Genomic DNA, 27,573 nt, shown 5'->3' with positions numbered 1-27,573 from the left:
GATCTTCTCTAAGTTGAACTTAAGATCTAGCTACTGGCAAGTCAGAGTTGCAGAAGGGGTTGAGTCAAAAACTACTTGTGTAACGCGATATGAGGCGTTCGAATTCCTTATCATGTCCTTTGGCTTGACGAATGCGCCCACTACCTTTTCGGCCTTAATTAATAAGATTTTCTACCCGTACCTTGACAAATTTGTCGTCGTGTACCAAAACGACATAGTGGTGTACAACGATTCGATTAAGCAGCATGTGCAGTACCTTCAGATTGTGTTTCAGACTCTGAAGGACCACGAGTTGTATGTCAAGCGAAAAAAGTACTTATTCGGCTATAAGGAAGTCCACTTTTTTTGCCATATTGTGGGAGGAGGCACTCTGAAAATAGACCATAAGAAGATTGAGGTTATTCAAGCATGTGAGCCGCCCTCTAAGGTTCCTGAGTTGCGCTCCTTCTTGGGGCTTGCAAATTATTATTGACGTTTCATTAAGGAATACTCTCATATTGCTACTGCGCTCACAGATCTGTTGAAGAAAGACAGATCATGGCTATGGTATGATGCCTGCCAGAAGGCTTTTGATAGGTCGAAGCATGTTCTAACAGAGAAGCTAGTGCAGAAGTTGTCTGACTGTCGGCAACCGTTTGAAGTGCAGACCGACACGTCTGACTTTGCTATTGGAAGGGTGTTGCTCCAAGAAGGACGTCCTATCGCATTTGAAAGTAGGAAGTTGAACGACGTTGAGCATCGATACACTGTATACGAGCGCAAGATGTTGGCGGTTGTGCACTGTCTTCGCACATGAAGACACTATCTTTTGGTGTCGCAATTCGTTATGCGCACTGACAACGTTGCGACAAGCTACTTTCAGACTCAGAAGAAGCGGAGTCCAAGGCAAGTACGCTGGCAAGATTTCTTGGCAGAATTCGATATGGTCCTCGAGTATAAGCCAGGCTGGACCAATGTGGCCGACGCCCTCAGTCAGAAGGCGAAACCCGCAGCTTTGCTCACTTGGGATGGCAATGTGAGTCAACCGACGAACAATCTTCTTGAACATGTGCGAGAAGCTTCAAAAAGTAACCCGATGGCTCAACAATTGATCGCATTGGTGAAGGAAGGCAAGACGCGGAGATTTTGGCTAGAGGACGATTTGCTCCACGCTGTGGGCGACCATCTATATATTCTTGCCAAGCCGATACCTTGAGGAGGTGCTTGATGCACAAGTGCCACGATACTACCTGGGCGGATCACCCAGGGCAACAGAGGACCTTAGCGTTGTTAGAACGCGTCGTTCTACTGACCGCAGATGCATGATGATGTAGATGCTTATGTGCAGACTTGCTTGATTTGCCAACAAGACAAGCCCATCAATCAGAGACCCGGTGGACTACTGGAGCCCCTACCTGTGCCAAGCCGTCTGTGGGAGTGCATAACCATGGATTTCATTGTGAGCTTGTCGAAAGCACAAGGCTGTCGTTCGATCTATGTGGTTGTGGATAGGTTCTCGAAGTATGTTGTCTTCGTGCCTGCCCCTGCCACTTGCTCAACTGTAGATACAGCGAAGTTGTTCATGCAGAACGTAAATAAGCATTAGGGAATTCCGGAGAGCATCGTCAGCGATCGTGATGCATGCTTCACTTGCAAGTTTTGGCGAGAAGTGTTTCGCTTAATTGGGACAAACAAGTTTTCACCCTCAAACCGATGGACAAACAGAGAGAATAAATGGTATGATGGAAGAATACCTGCGTCACTTTGTCGGTGCCAACCAAAGGGATTGGGTTGATTTACTTGATGCGGCTCAATTATGCTAAAACCTCCAAAAGAGTGAGTCCTCCGGCCACAGTCCATTTGAAGTCGCAATCGAACAACAACCACAGACTCCGCACTCCCTTGTGCGAAGACGTGGCAAAGCACCTTATGCATACCAGTTCGTCAGGAATTGGTAAGATCAGACAGAGTTGACGAAGGCATACCTAAACAAGGCGACCAAGCGCATGAAAAAATGAGCAGATGAGAAGCATCGTCCAGCAGAATTTCGTGTTGGAGACAAGGTGTTGACCAAGCTCTTTCCTGACCGCACAGCTATCTTTCGAGGCCACCACCGAGGCCTTATCCGCAAGTATGATGGTCCCTTCACCATTATCAAACGCATAGGAAACTTGGCGTACCGGCTAGACTTGCCAGCAAACTTTCAAGTGTATCTGGTGTTCCACATATGTAACCTGAAGTCGTTCCACGAAGATGAAGGAGATCCTCAATGGAGCATATCTCAACGTGCTCGGATCCCTCAGTGGGCACCCTCAACGGTCAGTGTACCAGGCAGAGAACCAAAAGTCATCATCAATCATTCCAACAACTATCTAGGGGAAGTCAAAAAGTACTTAGTGCAGTGGAAGGGATTGCCAGAATGTGAAGCCACTTGTGAGAAGGTCAACAGCATGTTTCAGCATCGACAGCTTGTAGAAGACTACCATAAACAATTGGCATCGAGGACGGCGCCAACTAATAAAACTGTCAATGGGTTGGCGTGTTTTGTTGAAGAAACCAAGAAAGGAGTAAGGAGGGAGAACAGAGCCTTCTTTTGAGGAATCGACAGCCTCTCTATTTTCTTAATGGCTACACTAATTCATCATTAAGCTTAATAGGGTTACAATACTTTTAAATGGACGAAATTGCCCTATATTAGTAATACATATTACATTAGAATATAAAACATACACGTGAATAGTTGTGGATGATATGGATCCTCTACTCGATCCATATCTGATTCATATTCTAATACCCTCTCTCAAGTTGTGCATGGGAGTGAACCATGCGCAACTTGTTCTTCAGATACCAGAAACGGTTACTTGTGAGACCTTTTGTGAACATATCAGCAACTTGGTCTTCTGAAGACACATAAACCGGTTCAATCTCTTTGTCTGCTATCTTTTATCTGATGAAATGTTGGTCAATCTCAATATGCTTAGTCCGACTATGATGAACTAGATTAAACGCAATTTGTATAGCACTTCTATTATCTCACATAAGAGTCGAACTTAAGATATTCTCTCACATCTCTGTAAGTAGATGCCTAATCCAGGTCACTTCTGTTGTGATAGTTGTCATAGATCTATACTTTGCCTTTGTGCTAGATCTTGCTACAGCCTTCTGTTTTTTGCTACTCCATGAGACAAGATTTCTTTCGATAAAAACACAGTATCCTAAAACAGACCTCCTCTCATCTGGGTCTCATGCCCAGTCTGCATCTGTATAGGCCAATATGTCATGTTTTGGTGTCCCCCATGAAGATTGTACATATGTGAGTCCACCCGCCGTGCCTTTTAGGTAACGAAGAATACGTTTGACAGCATCCATGTGACCAGTCTTTGGTTCATGCATGAACTGAGATACTTGATTTACAGAATATACAATGTCTGGTCTAGTAAAAATAAGATATTGTAACATGCCCACCAAACTGCGATACTTGCTTGCATCAGGATATAACTCACCATCACAAATATTGAGCTTTTGATTGACAACACTGGGTGTAGGCAGTTGTCATTTCTGCTTTGGCTAGAAGATTAAGAGTGTATTTTTGTTGAGTTAATGACATTTTTTCATCCTGTCTGTCCACCTCTATACCAAGAAAATATCTCAGTTCCCCAAGATCTTTCATCTTGAACCGCATACTTAATAAAACTTTAATTTGTTGAATATGGTCTGGAGCATTACCAGTGATCACGATATCAGCAACATATATAAGAAAACCATAGTGGTTCCATCCCTATATATAAATAGAGAATGATCTAGTTGGGAACGAAAGAAACTGCGGTTGTGAATCTCTAAGGAGAAGCTTTCAAACCATGACCTGGAGGCTTACTTTAAACCATACAAAGCTCTGGTTAATTTGCATACATATTCTTTTGGGTGTCCCTCATAACCTTGAGGTTGCTCCATGTAGACCTCTTCTTTTAAATCCCCATGAAGGAATGCATTTTTAACATCAAGCTGACTAAGGGTCCACTCATGTTCAATTGTGAGACCAAGTATAATACGAATAGTTCTCATTTTCACCACTGGGCTGAATGCCTCATCATAATCTTGATTGTATTCTTGAGTAAAACCTTTGACAACAAGACGTGCCTTGTATCGTTCAATGCTACCATCCGGTTTATATTTAATCTTGTATACCCATTTTGAGCCAACAACATTTTTATTTGGGGGACGACCAACTATCTCCCATGTTTGACACTCATGAAGTGTCTCGATCTCCTCATTCATCACTCCAATCCATTAGTTAGATTGAATAGCTTGACAAAAACCAAGTGGTTCCTCGTGTTTTTCAATCTTGGATAGAAAGATCTGAAAATCCATAGAAAAGTTATCATAACTCATCCATTTTTCAATAGGATGCCTTATCCTGCCTGATCTTCTTGGTGCCTCTATGTTATTGGACAATGTCATGTGTTCTCCAGCATGTACATTTGTTTGCTCTTTGTGTCTCCTGGTATAGACATTTTCTTTGTATCTCAGACATTCTGTTTCTGATACCTCATCTGAAACTGTCTCATCGTGTATACTTTCAGGAGCCAAAGTAGTATGTTCTGCAGCATGTGAAATAAGTTCAGCACTGAGCCATGGATCATACCAATTAGCAGTTGCGTCAATATGTTCACGATTGTGATCTGCTTTATTCTCCAGAAAACTATTTTCATCAAAAACAACATTTCTGAAGATTCTGATCTTATTGGCAGGATCATAGCACCTGTAACCCTTGTGTTCATCTGCATAACCTACAAATTGGCATATAGAGGCTTTGTCCTGAAATTTAGTTCTCTATGTACATAACATGTGCATCCAAAAACTCGTAACTCATCATAATCAGGATGTACACCAAAGAGAACATAATAGAGAGACTGGTTTTCAAGAATAGGCATAGAAAGACGATTTATCACATGAGTGGCAGTATGAAAAGCTTTTGTCCAAAGACTAATAGGCAAGTTGCAACCATGCATCATACTCATTGCACTTTCCACGATGTGTCTGTGTTTATGTTTAGCAATTCTATTTTGCTATAGAGTGTATGGGCAAGAAACTCTACGATGTATCACATTATCTTGTAGAAAATCTAAAAATTCTTTGGAGGAATACTCACCACCTCCATCACATTGGAGAATTTGAATGTTTTGGGAGAATTGAGTTTTAACGTAGGCATGAAAGTGACAAAAAATAAGAAAAACCTCTGATTTGTGTTTCATAAAGAATATTCAGGTAAAGCGAGAGAAACCGTCAATAAAGGATACATAATATTTACTTTCAAAAGAGGAAGGATTGGGGGTTGGGCCCCAAACATCAGAACATATTATCTCAAAAGGCATGGAAGCTCTTTTATTTATTTGATGAAAAGGAAGTACATGACTTTTGCAGACCTGACAACTGGGACACATTTTATCCTTCAATAAAGGTGAAACAGACTCTGAAAGAAAACCATTGGACATTAATTTTTCAATAAAGACTTGACTACAATGACCAAGACGGGAATGCCAAAGATATGGCTTATTACATTTTGATATACTTAGAACGCTTTTAGAGACATGATCGGACTTGTGCTTCAGGACACTGGAGGCTGGATCTTCATTGAAGATATACATGTTTCTACGTCGCTCTCCTTTACCGAACATCTCCTTCGTTTGAAGATCCTTGACAAAGTCAGAAGTAAGAGTAAATTCCACAGATGAATTGGTAGAGTCAACAAGCTTAAAAACAGAGACAATGTTTTTCTTTATGTTTGGTGCATGGACAACATTAGATAAAGGAATAGATGAAGACTCGAACAAAGAGATGAAGACGTTGCCTACATTTGAAATAGGGTGGTGACTCCCATCTCCAATTACAATATTACAACAACAACTACGCCTTCATCCCAAAACAATTGGGGTCGGCGATATGAACCACAAAAGAAAATCATTCTGGGTCTTCCATATGAATCCTTCTCCTCCAATCATTTTTATTCAATGTCATGTCCTCGGTGAGGTTCAAAGCATTCATATCCTTTCTTATCATCTCCATCCATGTCTTCCTAGGCCTACCCTGACCTCTTTTAACTAATATATTTTTTTCATTTCTCCATCCTTCTAACTGGAGCATCATTAGGCAAACACAATAAAGAAGATCCTTGGCATCATCACTGACCCGAAAGATACCCGCAGTTCCTGATGTAGCAACATTTCTATTGTTTTGTATTCTATTATGATTTTGGGGGTTGAACCAGCAGTTAGCTTTGATATGACCACGTTTGTTGCACTGGTAGCATGTGGGGACATTCTTTGAAAGGCCGGCAGTGAAATTTGAAGTAGGTAGCAACCCACGTCCACCCTGGATTTGTGCTCCTTTGCCCCTGCCGCGCCCCCCTCTATAAGAGGGATCTCCTCGTGCACGATCAACAGTCATGCTTGTGGCAAGAACATCATGCGTAGATGGTTCTGAAGCATCTGACATACTTTTCAAGGACATCTCGTACTGGAACAGTTTAGCACGTAAATCCTCAAAACTGGGCAACGTGGGCAACCACAATAAAGAAGTGACAAGAAAATGATACTCTGATCCTAGGGCACTCAGCGTCTGCTGCACTTTTTCTTTATCTGACACTGGATAACCGACAATTGCTAATTGATCTGTGATGCTTTTGACTTGATTTAAAAACTCAATAATGGTCATTGCCCCCTTTTTTAAAAGCTGAAATTCACGCTTGAGAAATAACACCTTAGCCTCTGATATCTGAGAGTAGGTCTGAGCTAGAGACTCCCACAATACTTTAGTTGTGCAATCATTAGGAATAGAAACTAATACTTTTTGTGATAATGTGGAAGTGATATACGCGATGAGAGCCTGATCGCGCTTCATCCAAGCAACAAATGCAGGGTTGCGAACGATGTCTGGCAATCATCCTTCCTCTTTTGCTTCTTGTGTGATGAACTCTGAAGGCGCTGGAGTTGAGTCATCCAAGTGACCTGAAAGATCTTGACTTTGAATGAAAGGAGTAATCTGCCTTTTCCAAGTCAGATAGTTGTTTGTATTTAATTTTTCAGAGACTAGCTGCCCCAGGAAATTAGAAGAATGACAAGAATTGGCAGAAGCATCCATTTACAGACCTTGGAAATTTTATATTTAAAATTAAGAGGAATTAAGAACGAGGATAATGACTTTAAAAAAAAAACTAAAATTGAATCAATGAAGCAAGATTGTGTAACTGATTTCAGATTGAAAATAGGACCGGAATAAAGAAGAAGACGTGAGATGACACGTCAAGGTCGGCTGGTGAAGAATAACGGAGATTAAGTTGTTGGTAAATAGGGAAGAAAAACAGGAATATATGAGACCTAAAGACGCAGAGACATGAAACTTATTATAGGGTTAAAAGACGAAGACAGCTAAAAGACGAAGACAGAAATAGAAATATATATATATATATATATATATATATATATATATATATATATATTGTGTTTTATAGATGCAGCAGATCAGAAGAGGACGACAGACAGATATATATATATTTTTTTTGTTTTATGGTTGCAATAGATCTGAAGATAGGAAAACGACGGCTAACGAGAGCTGATCTGAATTTATTTCAGATTAGTTGAACACACGCAGCAGATCTGAATGTGTTTCAGATCTACGATATGGATAGCTAACCTTTTTGCAGAGGGAGATTGAAGGGAAAAGAAAAGGCGTCAGGGGACATATCGTGTAGCAGACGAAGACAGAAGAGGAAGGAGAAGACGTCAGGTGACAGATTGCAACCTGATTCACGTGGCCTGATGACGAGGAGGAGAACTCGGCTTTTCACGTCCCTGAGGAAGATCTTTTTACGCCCAAAAATGTCGCCGCTTTGATACCATGATAAAACTGCCAATGGGTTGGCGTGTTTTGTTGAAGAAACCAAGAAAGGAGTAAGGAGGGAGAATAGAGCCTTCTTTTGGGGAATTGGCAGCTTCTCTATTTTCTTAATGGTTGCACTAATTCATCATTAAGCTTAATAGGGTTACAATACTTTTACATGGATGAAACTGCCCTGTATTAGTAATACATATTACATTAGAATATAAAACATACACGTGAATAGCTGTGGATGATATGGATCCTCTATTGGATCCATATCCGATCCATATTCTAATACCAACTTAGGCAGGGAAGCGTGTTTTGGACTGTCATGTTTTTCACCTTTTTGTTTTGATGTATAATACCTCTTTGGCACTCTCAAGTACCCCACAAGGCCTTACGGCTTAAGAATTCTGTGTATTCGGACCCTCTCTCCCGCTCTTGATGTACTTTGCTTTCAAGTATCTATAAAGAAGCATTTTGTATCATTGCCTCTTTGCTCTCTTTGTGATTGTGCATGCGCGTACTCTTGTTTCTGCTCGTGCGCGTGTGCTATGCGTTGCTTGTGTGCTTAAAAGGCATGCCTTCGGTGTTTGTGATTACCAGAAGCTACGTTGCGGGGGGGCTTCGCTTCTAAGCCCGTGATAGCCCTAATGCATAACAATAAAAATAATAATATTTTATTCATAATAAAACTCATAAAGAAGTTAGAATACTTAAAAGAGCATTTGAAACAAATGGGGGGGGTTTTACCCCTATTTATACACAAGAGGTATTCTCAATAGAGCTGCAGGAACAATCCAACACTTAGAAATAGAGTTGTTGGGTTGTTCCAACAGCTGTATTGACTAGCCCAAAAAGAACCTAACTAAAAGCGCACCTCAAAACCAAGGAAATTACAAAAATAAATACAAAATTGTCCTTATAAGACAGAACTATATAAAAAAAAGTAAAAAGACTAAAATGCCCATGATGGGCATTACTTATTACAACAAAATTATATGTATTTATTATATTATAAATATATATACACATATTTTAACATCTCCCTTCAAACTTACGGTGTAAACACTGAAAGTTTGAAAATACAAAAAGAAAACAAAGGAAAGTATCAAAGTCTTCAATGATAATCTTCTCCAAATGCCTGCATCGGCTATCTCCATCTTCATGATGCATCAAAGATACAATTTATTTATCAACCCATAGCATCTTTAAGAATCTGCATAGAAAACAAAACAAAGGTTCCAACTACGCAAAGGAAGATATTATTACCAAATAGTTATTAAACGAAAAACATTTTAACCCAATAGTTTAAAAAATATATATAAAATACATGTATTTAGATTCAAAATAAATATATATATTTTGAACAAGAATAACTCTTATTAATTCATATATATGAAGTGAGGATGGTTAAGTTCCTCAACAAAACATAACGACACTATAAACTTAAACAATTTTAAAAATGAATCAGATATGCACCTTAAGCAATAATTTTAAGATTTTTAGAAACATTAGTACCAATTCAAGCAAGGTACAATAGCCATTAATAAAAACACAAGGAATATACTTCAAAAAAAAAATTAAGAATTTCTTGTTTAGACAATTAAAACCATAAAAACATGTTTTTCATAAATTCTGATCATAGTAGAATTTTGATCACTAAAAATAGAAAAAAAAACAAATACATATTAAAAACACAAGAGGGTGTTTTAAAGGCTAAAATGAGACAAAGCAAAGTGGTCACTTATGGACCAAGAACACCCTCATAATAAAGATACACAACTCACTAAGAGTCACGAACACAAAATATAAAATGTTCCCATTAACAGAATGCTTAGAAAAACACATTTAAACATAAAATATCAATAAGATATAAACAATTTTGGAATAATGTCTCAAAGGCTTTGGGTAAACATTTCAAATAAGATACCACTTATTAATTATACTAAGCAAAACACATGTATATCAAATGCAAGAACTCAAAGGAGTTTACAATAAACGAGAAATTAATTAAATTCACACAAAACACGCAAGACAACCAACATGGAACAAATCTCAATATTCTCAACGTATATATCCAACATGCAATTAAAACGTGTTCAATGCACATAATAATGCATGAAAATTTTTCAATAAATAACCATTTTTCATACAAGAAAAAACAAGCAGTGGAAAGAAAATATAAAGTTCATGGAGAGATTTTTAAAAATCCCACATAACAAAAGGAATGATATTTGCAAATCTCATCACCAATTTTCTAACCACAAGCAACCCCCCCTTTGATCTCCAACTCAAAATCCTCAAAATTCAAGTATATCAGCGCATAGGACAAGAGATCAAACACAAATGTCAGCAATAACCATACCAATGACCATGCACCAGCAATACTGGCTATCTGACAATACAAAGCAGCTACAACCACAAAAGGTGCACATCCCTCACCTCACAAATGATTATATAACTGCAAACAACATTAGTTTCAACGGGTGCACATAACTCACCACACTAATAAAACAAAATCGCTTATCCAAAAGAAAAAATTACTTAAATAAGAAGAGAGTGAAGAAAGTTAGAAAGATAATAATATTGTAACAAAGACAAACTAATGTCATAAGCAAGAAGATTTGAAAAACAATATTCAAATCAAAGCAATAACTTTTGCAATAATATGAGATTTAATCCACAAGAACCAAAATGGTCACAAGTAAATAACAATAGAGCCATAACTAACAAAAAATCAATACGAAAATCCAATAAACAACAAAGGCCAAAAGACAAATGAGTGATACAACTCACTCATAGAATCAGAGATCAATTAACTATCAGTCAAAGCCAAAACATTGGCAATCTATACTATAAGAAGACAAAGGTGCACACATAACTCACCTCAACAACTAACTCTGGCTCCACAACACCGAGGTGCATAAAACAAAGTTGTGACACAACTCACTCATAGAATCAGAGGTCAATCAACTATTAGTCAGAGCCAAAACATTGGTAATCTATACCGACAAGAAGACAGAGGTGTACACATAACTCACCTCAACAACTAACTCTAACTCCACAACATAAAAGTGCATACAACTCAGCTCGATAAGGCCAATCAAATAATAATGGATGTATTGAAAGAAGAGTGATGGACCAAGCAAAAAAAGAGGCAATAGGAATAAGAGTTCTCAAATCAAGTCAAGTAACATTATGCAATAAATGCAATCATATGGCAAGATAAAGTAGGTAAACACAAAGAGCCACTTAAGAGCACACTCAACAAAATATGCAAAGGAGTGAGTCTATAAATATCCCCAACAATGTCCACCAAAAGGTTCACAATGGACAATCACAAAAAGGAACTCACAAAGAAGTTCACCCACGAGAGCCACAAAGGGGCATACCCACAAAACCCATACAAGGGCACACAAAGAATACAATCATAAAAATATGATGTTTTATTATTGAGAAAGGATGCAAGAAGCATAATACATAAATCCCTATGTAAGGCAACACAATGTAAAAACTCGTAAAATAATGTTCACTCAAGGGTCATAAGACAAAGAATATCATAACCATAAGGCACAAATGCTTCAATCCCAAAGGCAACCAGAAAGCCAACAAGAGAGCACTCAATAAATATTTTTAATAATCTTTTAAAAAACATATTTAAAATACATTCATAAATCTTATAGAATAGATCATAAAGCCCATAAGGGACAAATCATGCATGAAAAAACATGTTCAAAAACTTATGCACGAATAAACAAACTTTATTCATTAATGTTCATGTAAAATATAAGAAAATCTCAAGTACAAATATCATATATCATATATCATATATCAACAAGACAAAATTATGAGTACAAATTCAAGTTTACAAAACAAGATACTTATAATCACTAAGAACCAACCATATAATCTTAATACTTCTCAAATACATAAAGCATTTAAGTTTCTCATAAGAGCAAGTCAAAGAAATCTTAAACACAAGTTAAGCAAAATATCATAAGATCACGCATGTGAATATTACACAAAATTATTGTGCAAAATTTAAAAAAACAAAATTTTTGAAATCATTTCAATCTTATTTAATCAAAATTGAAAAAACAACACCGATATCAACTCAACAAGTCCAAGATAAGGATAAAGCACAATAAATTTTGAAACGCAAGAAAACATAAAGAGATTCAAAAGAGCTCAATCATGTGCTTAGGATCAACCAAGAAACAAAGAATGTCTCACAAAGATTTTGAAGGAGCAACAACCAACTTTTAATACTTTTTTCTTTTTCAAAACAAATGCTTTCTCATACAAAATGCATGAGATATGCAACAAAAGTAAGAATAAACAAAGAAATTTTAAAATACTTAGGATTAAGATTTTCTTATCTCCACGATCAAAGAATCCTGAAAAGACCATTAAAAGACAAGATGGTTGTATCCCGACTTTGATACCATGTAATGAAGTATGCAGAAATACAAAACAAGAGCCTCCAAGGGCTTACAAGAACATAAACACAAAGTGCACATGCACAAGTCCACTAAGAGACAAAACAAAGAGCCAACATAGGCAATACAAACAGCCACTATGGGCAATGCAATGCACAAGAGCAAGAACAACAATAAAAATAATAATATTTTATTCATAATAAAATTCACAAAGGAGTTAGCATGCTTAAAAGAGCATTAGAAACAAATAGGGATTGTTACCCCTATTTATACACAAGAGGTAGTCTCAATCATAGTGACAAGTTTAAAAGGGCAAAATCTCGGGAGTAAAAAACTAGAGAGATTTTGAAATTTTTCATAAATCTCGCTTTTTTCGGCAAAATCTCGACAATAAAAAATAAATTAAAAATTATAATAAATTAATTTTTATAAGAAAATATAAATAAAATACATTTAAAAATAAAAATATTGCGATAAATATCTGCTAAAACCATAAATATCACGATATTTGTCACAGTTTGAAAATCTCGCAAGAAATTGCCGTTTTAAACTTTCAGGCAATTTCTCAAGATACTATCGCAAGATTTTTATAAATCTCGCGATATTTGTTACAAATATCTCAATAAAGCTGTTGGAACATTCTAACATGTAGAAATAGAATTGTTGGACTGTTCCAACAATTCTATTGACTAGTCAACTCTATGTAGACTAGTCAAAAAAGAACCTAACTAAAAGAGCCCCTCAAAACCAAGGCAATTACAAAAAAATATAAAAAAACAAAAATAAATACAAAACTCTCCCTACAGGACAGACCCATATACAAAAAGTAAAAAGACTAAAATGCCCTTGATGGGCATTACTTATTACAACAAAATTTTTAACAAATAGGTGGACCAAAACTAACTCAAAATATTGAATCTCGATCACTCACTATCCTCTTGGGCATCCCGTGGAGTTTCACCATGTGACTCACGAATTGTTTCGCTACCATCTAGGTGGTATACTCCTGTGGCAATTTGACAAAATGAGCATACTTCGAAAACCTTTCCACCACTGTAAAAATGACCTTACGCTCACATGAGGGTAGGGATTCCACGAAGTCCATAGATATATCCGGCAACGCCTGCTCGGGAATCGGCAAATGCCGCAACAATTAAGGGAATTTTATCGCCCCATACTTGTTGGCCTAACAGACCATACATTGTCGTACATATTCTCAGACACAACCCTTCATGCCTGACCAATAAAAGAAGGCATTCAACCTCTGATAGGTCTTGGACGTGCCTCCATGTTCACCACTAGGTGTGTCATGCACCTTGTGCAGGAGATCCTGAATCACATCGCTCTCCAACAGCAAATAGATTTGTCCTTTATAAAACAGGACCCCACCTCTAAGAGTGTGATTAGGTTGACTATAAGGGTTCTTACCCAACTCACACACCACTTATGTCACATGGGTGCGGCGCAATTTTAAAAAATTTGGACATATATATATATATATATATATATATATATATATATATATATATATATATATATATATATATATATATATATATATTTATTTATTTATTTATTTATTTAAAAAAAAATCATGATTGTGCATACAGCAGAGTCACTGTGACTGTGCACAGCCACTGTGACCAGTGCACAACAGTGACTGTGCATTGGGCACAGCAGTGTATATATATTTAAAAAAATATAGAAAAAAAATCATTTCTTTTAGTTTTTTTATCCTAAAATAGATTAATATAGACTCGGTCAACATTGACCGAGTCCAAAAGGAGGACGGACTCAGCCTCGATCCGTTGACCGAGTCTGACTCCTCGTTGACCGAGTCTGGGCCGTGTCCTAAGCCGCGCCCGTGTCGGGGCGTGTCGACTCGGGTGCAACGCCTCCCTAGCCGAGTCTGTGTGACATAGCACACTACTTTTTGGATTCTATTATAGCCTTACTCCATACATTATATTCAATTGTGGTAAGTGCGTGAAAATTTGGTGCATCTTCAAATTGCCAGGATAGGGCATCGACTGCCTTGTTCTCCAAGCCTTTCTTGTATTGGATCTCAAAGTCATATCCATGAGCTTCACAACCCATCTCTACTGGCTGACAGTAGTAACATGCTGCCCCAACAGGTATTTGAGGCTTTGATGATCTGTCTGCACGATGAACTTATGCTCAAGGAGGTAAGGGCATCACTTCTCAACCGCGGATTTCCTTGTTGTACATAGACAAGGCACGACTGTGGTTGGGCAAGGCCTTACTCATAAATGCAATGGGGTATCCATCTTATGAGAGGACAACACCTACCCCATTGTCACACGCATCTGTCTCCACCATGAAGACCTTAGAGAAATCGGGCAAAGCATGGACAGGAACTTGGCACATCGCTTCCTTCAGCTTCCTGAATGTATCAGTAGCCTTGTCAATCCACACGAAACGATCATTTTTCAAGAGGGAGGTAAGGGGCTAGGGCTGGGCAATATGGTTGTAATTTCTCACAAATCTTCGGTAATATCGGTCAGCCCCAAGAATCTCGTTAGTGCCCTCACAGCATGCGGCTTGGGCCACTCAAGCATAGCATCGATTTTGTCTGGTTCAGCTTAGACTCTTTGGCTGATAACAATATGGCCAAGATAGCTCACTTGGGCTTGTCCAAAGGGTCATTTGGATATCTTAATACTCAAGTGATGCTCCCGCAAGGTTCTCAACACAACTTGCACATGCTTCAAATGTGTGACCCAAGAACGACTATACACCAATATCCCATCGAAGAAAACAAATACAAACTTCCAGAGCATAGTTTTGAAAACATCGTTCATTATGGCTTGAAAGGTTGCAGGTGCATTCATCAACCCAAAAGGCATGACCAGGAACTCATATAGACCCTTATGAGTCTTAAATGTTGTCTTGTGCACGTCATCATGAGTCATGCACACTTGATGATATCCCAAACAAAGATCAAGCCTTGTAAAGAATGTGATATCGAGCAATTCATCAAGTAGTTCCTCAATGATAGTAATCAGAAACTTGTCTTTCACTGTTACGCTATTCAAAGCCCGATAATCTATGCAAAACCTCCCTATATCATCCTTCTTCACCAAAAGTATCAGTAAGGAGAAAGGGCTAACACTTAGGCAGAGGATCCCTTGGTTCAACATCTCTCCCACAAGTTTTTTGATTTTGTCCTTTTGAGAGTGAGCATACTAATAGGGCCTTACGTTTCAAGGGTCCCATACCCACCTTCAAGGGTATTATACGGTTTTGGGACCTCCTAGGTGGAAAACCATGTGGCTCATCAAATACATCATAAAATTCCTCTGACAAACCAGTCATACCGGGGGGGGGGGGGACATCCATGTGGACCGGGGCGTTTTTTGGCTCTACCGCTTGAGCGATGAGCAAATAGGCACATTGGGTGCCACGTAACATCTTCATAGCCCCCCTTTTTGCTCTACTTCCTCTCTTGTTGGAGATCTGATAGCAGCGAGTTTGTAATAAAAATTAAAATTAAAATTAAAAAAAATGAAAAAAAAGGGGGGAGTGTGCTTCCCAAAAAAGGGAAACGCTTCCCAAAACGTTTCGGAAGTGTGACGTTTCGCGCTTCTGAAACGTGCTTCCCCATATGCCTAGGCGCTTCCGGTAACTCTGGTGCAAAGATTTTCAAACTTCATTTGGTATTCATCCAAGTTGGCTCGTTGCTTAAGATTTTTAAGCTCCACATGATAGTTAACAAGCACTGCGGTCCTGAATATTTTCATAATGCGCTCTAAGAAGTCAATCCATGTAGGCTTCTCGTATACGGTGTCCAACCTCTCATACTATCAAAGGGTGTCACCCTCAAGGCGGGTGACCGCTTCGGCAACCCGTGCGTCATGAGGCACGTTATGACAGGTCAAAAAAAGGAGAAATATCAAAACGAGCCTTTTTGCTCATACCTCATGCATATTCGTACGGCGGCTCCCTGAGGATTGAGTCGTCCGAGTCCTCCATGCAGCCATCGGTGAAGGTGAAGTTCTGATTGGCAGTGTGTCTCGGTGTGTTGCGCAGAAGGGCTTCAATGCAATCAACTAAGGCTACTAGAGCCCTCTCGATGCGCTCCAAACGGTTGCCTTGCTCCACGCTCTCTTGTCATTGCCAAAAAAGTTTGGCTTGTGTTTTCTCAAAAATCGTCCAAACTAGTTCGGCATGCTGGCAAACTTTCTCGTTCTTATCTACCTGGGAGGGTTTAGATCCCTCCATTGGATTGTGAACAAAGATGAACCGTAGGACTAGGTCAATCGGCTCAGCAGGTAGGTGCGGTTTGTGTTCGGTGAGCGATTCGGCTAGGGGTTTAAGGTTTAAGTTCAGAACTTGTAAGACCTGGTCTAGGAGATCTAGGATTGTCTTGGGACGTGTGGAGGTCTGGTACAAGTTCTAGAGGTCTGGGATAACATGCTAGGCTTCGAAGTAGGCTAGCTCAAGACTACATGTATTTCTTAATTGGTAAGAGGTGATTTAGGGTTTTTGACCCAGAAAAATGGGTAGAGGCTAGGATAAAGCTGAGATAGGGTGTTAGGGGTCGCTTACAGGTCTTTAGCAAGTTGGGGAGAAGGCTCCCACCTTCTGGAGTGCTGACACTCGACCTGCTTCGATGGAACACCGATCGCCTCACCAGGAAGAAGGATTGCTTTCACCTAGACGTCAAGAGCTTGGGAGTGTTGGAGGGGGTGATCGACAAACCTAAGGGGCCTGGTCCTCACGTGAATCAAGGAGAGAACACAAACAGAAGAGAAGAGAAGAGAGAGAGAGAGAGAAGGGAATTTCTTATTCCAAATTTCAATTATGCATGACAAGGGAACTAATACCCTCTATTTATAGCTTTTGGCATGGGTTAGAGTCCAGTTCCAATCCAAAAATAAAAGCTAACCCAAATAACCCAAACACCCTTTAATTGCCAAAAAAGAGGTTCTAATTGCAATCAAAACTAGACTAGGAAAGAGATTTTACCTATGTCACATGGACTCGCCTAGTAGGTCATCGCACTTGCATCTGTAATGAAATGGTGGTCTTCAACAAATGCACAAATAACTCACAAACAAGTGTCTATTGGAGACACTACAAGCATGACCCTTGAAAGGGTATAAAAGGAAGAACACTTGAAAAATAAATAATACTTTATTCATGAACAAAATGCTTAAGAAGCATGGTAATATACATTGAAGGGGTTCACCCCTATATATACAAAAAAGTGGGAGAGAGGAGAGCTCATTTTGAGCTCTCCAAAAGAGACGTTGGATTCCAACGTCTCTTAATATAGCTGTTGGACTACAGTCCAACAGCATTTATTATTATAGCTGTTGGACTATAGTCCAACAACATTTATTATAGCTGTTGGACTACAGTCCAACAGCTATTTGCACAGTCAAGTTCCTGTTTCCAACAGGAACTTGACTGGATCAAATATCTAGTTTCTATTAAACTAGATGCTAAAAAAGAAAATAAAGAAAAATAGAAAAAGAAAATAATAAAAGAAAATATAATAATATTAAATAATATATATATATATATTACATTTTACATTTTAACACTCCCCCTCAAACTTACGGTACAATGAGCGAAAGTTTGTCTAAGAGGAAGTGAAATCTGGGAGCAGCGAGAGGCTTGGTGAAGAAGTCTGCTAATTGATATTCTGATGTAACATATGGCAGATCAATGGTTCCATGTAAGTATTCCTCTCTGACATAGTGACAGTCCATCTCAATGTGTTTAGTGCGCTCATGGAATGTTCGGTTGCTTGCAATGTAGATCGCACTTTTGTTGTCACAACACATCTTTGAAGCTTGCGTTGCTTTAGCTCCCATATCCGCCAGCAATCGTCTGATCCAAACAACCTCCATAGTGGTGGTTGTCATGGCTCTGTATTCAGCTTCGGTGGAGGAAAGAGAGACTTTCTGTTGCTTCTTGCACCTCCACGAAATTAAGGTTTCACCTAGGAACACACAAAAACCAGTAGTTGAGTGTCTATTATTGGGATCACCTCCCCAGTCAGCATCAGTATATGCAATTAAATTTAATGAAGATGAAGCAGACAAGAAGAGTCCTCGTGAAAGAGAGAATTTTAAGTGACTAATAATACGCAAAATCGCTCCCATGTGCACGGAGGTGGGAGCATGCTGAAACTGACTGACTGTATGAACCGCATGAGTTATATCTGGCCTAGTAATGGAAAGATAAGAAAGAGCTCCAACAAGCTGTCTATAAGGAGTAGGATCATCAAGAAGTTCTCCATCATCAATTTTCATTTTAACATTGACCACTTCTGGAGTGTCTACTTTCTTATCATCTGTAATTCCAGACCTGGAAACGATATCAAGAGCAAATTTAGATTGAGATATCAAATACCCCCGAGGGGAATAAGCAACTTCAATGCCTAAAAAATATCTTAATAAACCTAAGTCAGTCATTTCAAAGTGAGTTTTAAGAAGAGATTTGATATTTGCAACTCCCTGTTTGTCGCCTCCGGTGATGATCATATCGTCCACATAGAGAAGAAGAATAATGATGCCTGCATCAGATTTCTTAACAAACAAAGCAGTGTCAGTTAAACAAGGTTGAAAACCAATATCAAGCATAACATGACTAAATCGGTCATACCAGGCTTTTGGAGCCTGTTTAAGACCATAAAGAGCTTTTTCTAGACGAAGAGCTTTACCCTTAGGGATACTAATACCAGGTGGGGCTTCCATGTATACTTCTTCAACGAGATTCTCATTCAAGAAAGCATTTTTGACATCTAATTGAAAGATAGGTCATGTTCTAATGGAGGCCAAGGCTATTAAAGTTCTAACAGTGGTCATACGGGCCACAGGAGCAAATGTTTCTTCATAATCGATGCCATACTCTTGAGCATATCCTTTTGCTACTAAACGGGCCTTATATCTTTCCAGGGTCCCATCACTTTTGGTTTTGACTTTGTATACCCACCTACAACCTATAGGTTTCTTACCCGGAGGAATATCTTGTATCGTCCAAGTATTGGCCTTTTCTAGTGCATCCAATTCTATTTTCATGGCTTCTATCCATTCTATATGATTTTTTGCTTGAGAATAGGATGATGGTTCAACATATGATTGTATTAATGTAATGGCGGCCCTATACGTGGGTGAAAAAGATTCATAAGACACAAATTTTTCTGGAGGTTTAGAGATTCTAGACGTTCTTCTAGGTGAGACTTCAGAGTATTTTTGTAATGCACATGGAAGATTTTGCTCTCTACGTCTTGAATATTGTAGACTAACATCCCTATGGATTTGCTCTTCATTATCATCATTTTCAACAACAATAGGACTTTGATCATTGTCAAGGTCACATCCAACATCACATTCATTGGATTTTGAAGTTGGATCAATTAAAAACGAGTATTCAGTGACATCCTTGGATTTTTCAAATTCAAAGAAGCTTTCTTTTTCCAAAAAAGATACATTTCTTGACACATATAATTTGTCATTTTGAAAATCGAAACACCTGTAACCTTTTTTATTATCAGCATATCCTAAAAAGGCACATGGGATTGCACGAGGAGAGAGTTTGTCATTTCTGTTGGTGAAAACAAAACATTTGCATCCAAAGACTCTTAATCTAGAATAATCTAGAGTTAAATTAACAAGCTTTTCTATTGGAGTTGTATTCTTTAATGAGGAAGATGGCATCCTATTAATGAGGTAGGTGGCAGTTAGGACCGCTTCAGTCCAAAAACTTTTTGGAACTTGATTTGCAATTAGCAATGTCCTAGTAGTTTCCATAATGTGCCGATGTTTGCGTTCGGCTAGGCCATTCTGTTGTGGAGTGTGTGGACATGATCTTTGATGTGTAATACCATGTAAATTGAGATAGTCTTTGAATTCGTTGGACATAAATTCTCCCCCTGAATCAGTGCGAAAAACAGAAATATCATTTTGAAACTTATTTTTAACCATTTTATGAAATATTTGGAAGTTAGCAAAGACATCAGATTTATGTTTAAGAAAATAAATCCAAGTATGTCTAGAAAAGTCATCAACAAAAATGACATAATATGTATAACCACCTTTGGAAATAACTGGTGCGGGGCCCCAAACATCCGAATGTATTAACTCAAGCGGTCGTGAGGAAACAAAAGTTCTACTAAGAAATGGTAACCTTTTCATTTTGCCAAGAATGCAGTCTTTACAAGAAAATTTTTCAGAATTACAAAATTTTTCCAAACTTGGAAAATATTGAATTTTAGACATATGAGGATGGCCAAGCCTTTTGTGCCATAAATCCAATTCTAATTTCTGAATATTATAACAAAATGCATTCTTGGGTAATTCCAAAAAGTCCATGTAATAAAGTCCTCCTTCTCTATGGCCTTCCCCAATCAGCTTCCCTGACTGGCGATCCTGTACCCAACAACCATGAGAAGAGAAAGAGATATTACATCCATAATCAGATATTTGCGAGACAGATAAGAGATTCAAATTAAGTTTAGGGATATATCTAACTTCTGGGATAAAAAATCTTTTGGATTTTTGAAGATTTTCAAAACATCCTATTCCTTTTACTTCGAGAGATGTGCCATCGGCTGTAAAAACCTTTGACACACTTGAGTTATTTTTAAGACATTCGGATAGACTATTAACATTTGGGGTCATATGAAAAGAAGCACCAGAATCTAAAAGCCAAGGAAAGTTACCTGGACCGGAGAAAGATGCAACTGCCGCTCCAGTTGAGGCTTCGGTTGAGGAGGATACCCCTTTGAGAAGAGGTTGAAGGATTTCCATCAGTTGAGCCATAGACACAGGTGCATCTTGATCTTTTGACTCAGATTCAACAGATGCAACTCTTTTTTCTTCTCTTCTTTTTAGCTTTGGACATTGAGGCCTATAGTGCCCCGGTTCATGACAATGATGACAAATAACTTTTCTTTTATCAAAGTCGCCGTTTTGCCTTCCAAAATGAGGCGGCTTGTAAGTACGAGTATGATTTCCCGGTCTAGATACAGCTAAAACAGAGTCATCATCAACTTTTGGAGTACTTTTTCTAAGTCTATTTTCCTCCATAGTGAGCTCTTCTATAGTATCAACAATAGAAGGAATTTTTCCACGATGTAAAAGGGCCGATTTGGTGGATTCAAACTCCGGCCTTAGACCATTCACAAATTGATAGAAATGTTCCATATCGAGTTGCTTTTGGCGAAGCTCGATGTCTTCGGCACAATGCCATTTGGGCTCAAGAAGCGCCAACTCTTCCCAAAGTTCGGACAACTCATTATAATATTCTCGAATAGTTTTATCTTTTTGAGTCATTGTCCGAACTTTATCTTGTAAATTGCATACATGTGCAATATCTTTAAGGGAATACATGTTTTTGAGGTATTCCCAAGCCTTATCGGCATGCTCAAACTTAGCTAGACTAGAGCATTTTTTAATGTCTATGCTATTGATGAACCATGACATAATTTTTGCATGCCCTATCCTCCATTCTTTCCATTTCTTTTCATAAGTGGCTAATGCCTTACTCTTCTCTTCTTCCGTTAGAGGAACCTCTTTATCACCCTCTTTCTTGGTAAGAGATAGTTTAGGTTCCAAATCGGAACCATCCACTATACCCCATAAACCTTTTCCCCAAATGTGGTGCTTCATAATCGAAGCCCACATTACATAGTTAGTATCATTTAGCTTCATAGGAATGATGGTGATCTTATCATTGTCATCCATCTTTTACAAGGGTAAGAGAGGAATAAATAGGAGGAGAGAGAGAGAAAAATAAAAAGAAAAGAAAAAGAGTAGACAAAGGAATAAGAGAGGATACAAAACCAAAATTTTTTGTAGCACAAGTTCGCCTTTCTTCAAACAAATCTTCTTGAGCAAAGAACAAGGTGATGAAACACCTTTTGTAAATGTGGCACGGAAATCGAGGCGGAAGCACTTTAAGATCTAAGGATTTCGTAGCTCTGATACCATGTAATGAAATGATGGTCTTCAACAAATGCACAAATAACTCACAAACAAGTGTCTATTGGAGACACTACAAGCATGACCCTTGAAAGGGTATAAAAGGAAGAACACTTGAAAAATAAATAATACTTTATTCATGAACAAAATGCTTAAGAAGCATGGTAATATACATTGAAGGGGTTCACCCCTATATATACAAAAAAGTGGGAGAGAGGAGAGCTCATTTTGAGCTCTCCAAAAGAGACGTTGGATTCCAACGTCTCTTAATATAGCTGTTGGACTACAGTCCAACAGCATTTATTATTATAGTTGTTGGACTATAGTCCAACAACATTTATTATAGCTGTTGGAATACAGTCCAACAGCTATTTGCACAGTCAAGTTCCAACAAGTTCCAACAGGAAAGTCAAGTTCCAACAGGAACTTGACTAGATCAAATATCTAGTTTCTATTAAACTAGATGCTAAAAAAGAAAATAAAGAAAAATAGAAAAAGAAAATAATAAAAGAAAATATAATAATATTAAATAATATATATATATATATATTACATTTTACATTTTAACAGCATCAACGCAATGTGGGTGCAGGAGCCGCACCAGGTGTAGTCAATGTGACCTTCGGTGCGGTCAACCCGCACCCAAGGTTATCTTTGTCCAAAATGGACTTGATCAACTTTGATCGAGTCCATTATGATCCATTAAAAATATGGACGGGGCTCGAGAATGGGGTACCTCGAGCCACCACCACCCCCTGCCCTCCCCTCATTAAAAAAAAAGAATGGGTACCCATTAAAAAATTAATCGAGAAGGGGTAAAATTTATATATATATATACCCTCCCGCACCCCTGCACCCAAGTTTTTTTAAAGTGCCGCATTGCCACACCTGCACCCGCACCTGCACCTATGTGACATAAGATTCTACAGTCCTTTTCTAATAGGAATCCTAACTAGGCCTATTTACCAAAAATAAAAATAACAATTAAGAAAAGGAAAGCATGCCTTGGCTGGACTCTATTCCCATCTCTCACAATCTGGAAAGTAGGTGTCCCTTTGGGAAAGTAGGAAACATTCCTCACTTTCCCTTCTCCTTCTTCCAAGTTGGCACCCTCATATGGGCCCCACTAGCTTGCCTCTTCTTCATTCTGGTGTGGATATGTGTCATTTGACTTTTCTTCTTGGAGAGGAGCCACATCACCTCCTTGAGCCCCACTTGTAGTTGGGAAGACACTCTGACTTGATGAGGTGGCATTTGGATTTTGAAACAATGGTTTTGACGTCTTCTCTAGATCTAGGACCATAACATAAAAATAAAATAACATTAACATAAAAACTATAATTTAATCCAAACCAAAGAGGAAAACAGAAAACCAAAAGCATAGAGTACAAAGAGGTGTCAAAGTCTATAAATGCTAGAAACATTCATGAATTAAAGTCCATTGAGCAGCCACTTCACGAATTAAAACTTGCATCCAGAAACATTCAAGGAGGGTATGCATATGTATCAGTCAGTGACAAGGGCAGCTTAGTAAGAGAATCAAGATAACATGGCATATAACAAATATTTTTTGGCTGAAAAAGAAGGGAAGTTTGTTTCTTGTCGGCAGAACTGAGGAAACAAAAGATCAAAAGCAATGTTTGAACTTTGAACCATAAATATCAACATAAAAAATGAGACAAGTTTGAGACAATACTCTTCGCACAAGAAATTTAGCAACAGCTTCCACAGGCTTGACTGATTGAGATAAAGTATCAGCTTGACTCCAGTCAGAATCCAGTTGTCCAGACTCTGTGGGAATCCATTTGCGCTTTTGTGCACTTGGAGGCTTTTCAGAGGGATCACAATTCCAACCAACTTTCCTTGATCCATCTGCCCCTCCTGTTGTTCTGGAATTCATGTGGCCCCACATGAATTCTTCTTCCTCAGAATTCTTCCAGTTCCTCAAAATGCCTTTTGTGCCTAAACTAGCAATATTTGAGGCTGGATTCAGCTGAGGCAAAGTTCTTGCAGTTCTAGAAGCTCTGTAGTTTCCATATGAATCAATTAAACCACATGGAGGCATGGGTGCCATGTCATGACCATTCATGTTACCAAATGTTGTGCTTGCTTCATTGTTCTCGACTCCTCCATACCAAGCATGATCTGCTCCTTCATTCCCCTCAGTTACCCTCCTACCGAGTCTTCTGATTCCCATGTCTTGATGGCTTGCAGGGTCAGAACCACTCTCATAGTCTACATATCCTGATCCAGGATTTTTACCAAATAGAGGCTCATTGAAACACTCTCCCCTCTGAGGTAGTTGCATATTCTGCAAAATCCAACATAAGAGAATAATCAGCTAGTCAGCACTTTTATCAAACAAAGAAGATCTAAACGAGAGCAAATATACAAATGAAAGGAAGAAAAGAAGAAACTTGAGGCCAGCACAGGAGCTGCACCACAATTACAGTTGCAAGGGAAGCTACAAGAAAGCTGTTCATTGATAAGAACACACAAAGAACAACGTAAGCTCTTCACAATAAAACATAGCATTTTTAGGATGACATTATTACTAGCATACAAGAAGTTAAGGCACAATACATTTGTTCACACTTCACACAGATGTTCAAAGATCAGTATAAGCAGTCTGTAGAAAGAGAATTACTGATGGATGAGTCCCACAAAGAGATAAAATGTGTCCAAATCAGAAAACACTTGTGAAAGATAAGTAAACTTGTAGACTGTGAATTTCAGGCAGTCATTTTTCTGCATTAAAAAATTAGGAAGGACACATTTAAGCCATTTATGAAACAACATAATGTAAGTAATAGCTTTGTTCTCAATCATGTACTTAGTTGTCAAAGGCGGTGCCTAGGTGCAGCCCCACCCCCTGGGCTTTTGGGTTTAGGTGGTGGGGCCCTTTTTTACTGCCTAGGTGGAGACCGACTAGGCTTATAGACTATTTTTGCCTTTTTTTTAACTTTGTTGACCAACTGTGCCAAAGGGGGGAAGTATAAAAAGGGAAGGGCGTAGCCCTCTATGTCTCTCTCAGTTTTCTTCTTCTTCTCTCCCCCCACCCCCCCACCCCCTACACACACACACACACACACCTTTTTCTTTTTTTCTTCTTCCTGTTTTCCTTCCTTTTTTTCTTCTTCCTCTTTCTATAGTTTATGTTTTTCAGTTTATATATATAGATATATATATATATGTGTGTGTGTGGGGGTGGGTGTAATTCATATATAATCTGTTTTCTTATCTTTTTCACAGTTCACACTTCACATGCACACACAGATGCTGATGCACACATATATATCTGTTTTTTGTGTGTAAATATATATAATTATATATATTAACATATTATAAGTATATATGGTAATATTCTGTATTTCAGTTATAAATTATATATATTATATATTCTGTATTTCAATGTTCATTTATTCTTGATTTTTTTGAGCAGGTTATTTAATATAATTGTTTTACAGTGTTCAACGATATTGCTTATTGTTGATTTATTTTATGTTGTATACATGTTTGTTATTAATTTTAGCAATTTGTTTACATATTTTGTGTATTTTTTTATTTTTTTTAAATTGGGGTACCGACTAGTCTGCCTAGTCCCCGACTGGTCTTTTTAGGGGCTTACCGCCTACCACCGTTGACAACTAAGATCATGTAACTAACAGGTAGTTTGCTTGCAGTACACATGATTTCAAAGGAAATGTCTACATTCCCCCCTGTCAAGAGGAATTATAATCCATAAATAAAAGTTTTTTACTTGTTAGCGAATATGCAACAGCATTACAGTACAAAATATTTCCTTTGGAAAAACAAATGAGGCATTAAATGTTTGGCTACATTTACATCATCGCTTTGATGTGATTTCATAAAGTTCATCATAGTAACATTGCCTTATGAAAGCCACAATTTGCATCAGTTTCACCATTAACTAAGGTTTTATAACAAGGGTATTTCATAAAAAATTCTAGAACGATGTATTTATTAAGTTATCATATATTTGCACATAAATCATAAATGTTATCACATGGAAAGGTTTTCATACATAGAAAGAGATATCAAAAGTAAAGGTTTTCATACATAGAAAGGTTTTTACGAAAATGTATCCCATAATACGTAAATCATATTTGCCGTTCAGATGAATTCACTGTAAACAAGTGCTTTTGTTGAGCTAAATGATGTTCAAGTGGAAGTGTGGAAATTTCATGCAGCATAAGGTAGCGGAATGCACTGCAAGGTCTTCATGCACACACTTCAGCATAGTATAAAAGAAAAATGAGCAGATAACAAGATCGCATACAGCCATCTTAGCAGGGACTTCTGCCCATGGTTTTGGACTCCCAGAAATAGAGGTTCGCTCGGGCCTCTCTACTTCCTCCATCAGTGTGTTTCCACTGCTTTCAGTTTCAATTCCCTTAGACTGCAACACATAGATGAAGAAAATAAAGCATATCATAAAACTAAAATAAATATCAAAATTGATAAGGAAAACAAGTCAATTTGAGGGAATTTTCAAGGCTGCAGGCATATCAATATGGCATAAAATACAAACTTCCACTAGGCAAAACTTTAAAATAATATATCCACATCATGGTAAAAGATCCATATATGTAGTAGATTGACAGCTCAGAAAGACAACAAAAGAGAAGAAAAAGCACTGGAAGTCATTCATCGCTGCATTGATATTTACTCCAAAATGACAATAGATAAAACTTCAGGCTGTGTAAGGATAGCCATGTACCACCAAACCTAGCTCAGCTATAATTGTTCTGGGAACATTTTGACTTTCACGTTACATAAAATAAAAGAAGACTTGGATGGTGCCAAAGGATATCCATTTTGACTCCTGAGCATGAATATCTTTCAAGTCCATGAGAAGCATTCATATCCATACATAAGGATTTTTTGAACCATAGTCACAGAATAGGTGATATTATAATATCTTTGTAAATTCATAAAACAATATTAAAGGCAAAATCTCGCGATATTTTGAAAATATCAGAAACTTATATATATTGTAATATTATCACAATAATATCATGATATTATCAGTTACTTTTACTTTTTTTACTTCTTTTCTATATCTTAAATATGTTTTCCTTCTTTTTATTTTATTATATATGTATTTTATTATATAAACATGTTATTGTAACGAAACAAGAAAAAGAACAAGAGAGTGCCTCTTATGTGATTTACAAGAACACAATATTGAAGAGCACAAAGACCACTTATGGGTCAATCACATAAACACATACACATAGGCCACTTAGGGGCCAAGAACACAATAAAAAATATAAAATTTGTATATCCAAAATGCTTGT

The 27,573-nt window shown here is 37.9% G+C and overlaps 1 protein-coding gene across 1 annotated transcript in view; it reads right to left on the bottom strand.

Annotated features, from left to right (window-relative positions):
- Positions 1-27,573, bottom strand: part of LOC149816869 (uncharacterized) — a 75,062-nt gene that overhangs the window by 31,587 nt on the left and 15,902 nt on the right. The window contains exons 4-5 of the mRNA XM_089986691.1: positions 26,553-26,672; positions 23,949-24,563 (exon numbers count right to left, since the gene is read on the bottom strand). Of these exons, the coding sequence (XP_089842817.1) occupies positions 23,949-24,563; positions 26,553-26,672 (735 nt within the window). The remainder of the gene's footprint in view (positions 1-23,948; positions 24,564-26,552; positions 26,673-27,573) is intronic.

Source organism: Nuphar pumila, chromosome 14 (assembly GCF_984573655.1).
Source record: "Nuphar pumila chromosome 14, dmNupPumi1.hap1.1, whole genome shotgun sequence".
NCBI lineage: Eukaryota > Viridiplantae > Streptophyta > Magnoliopsida > Nymphaeales > Nymphaeaceae > Nuphar > Nuphar pumila.
This window is presented reverse-complemented; position numbering and strand designations above follow the sequence as displayed.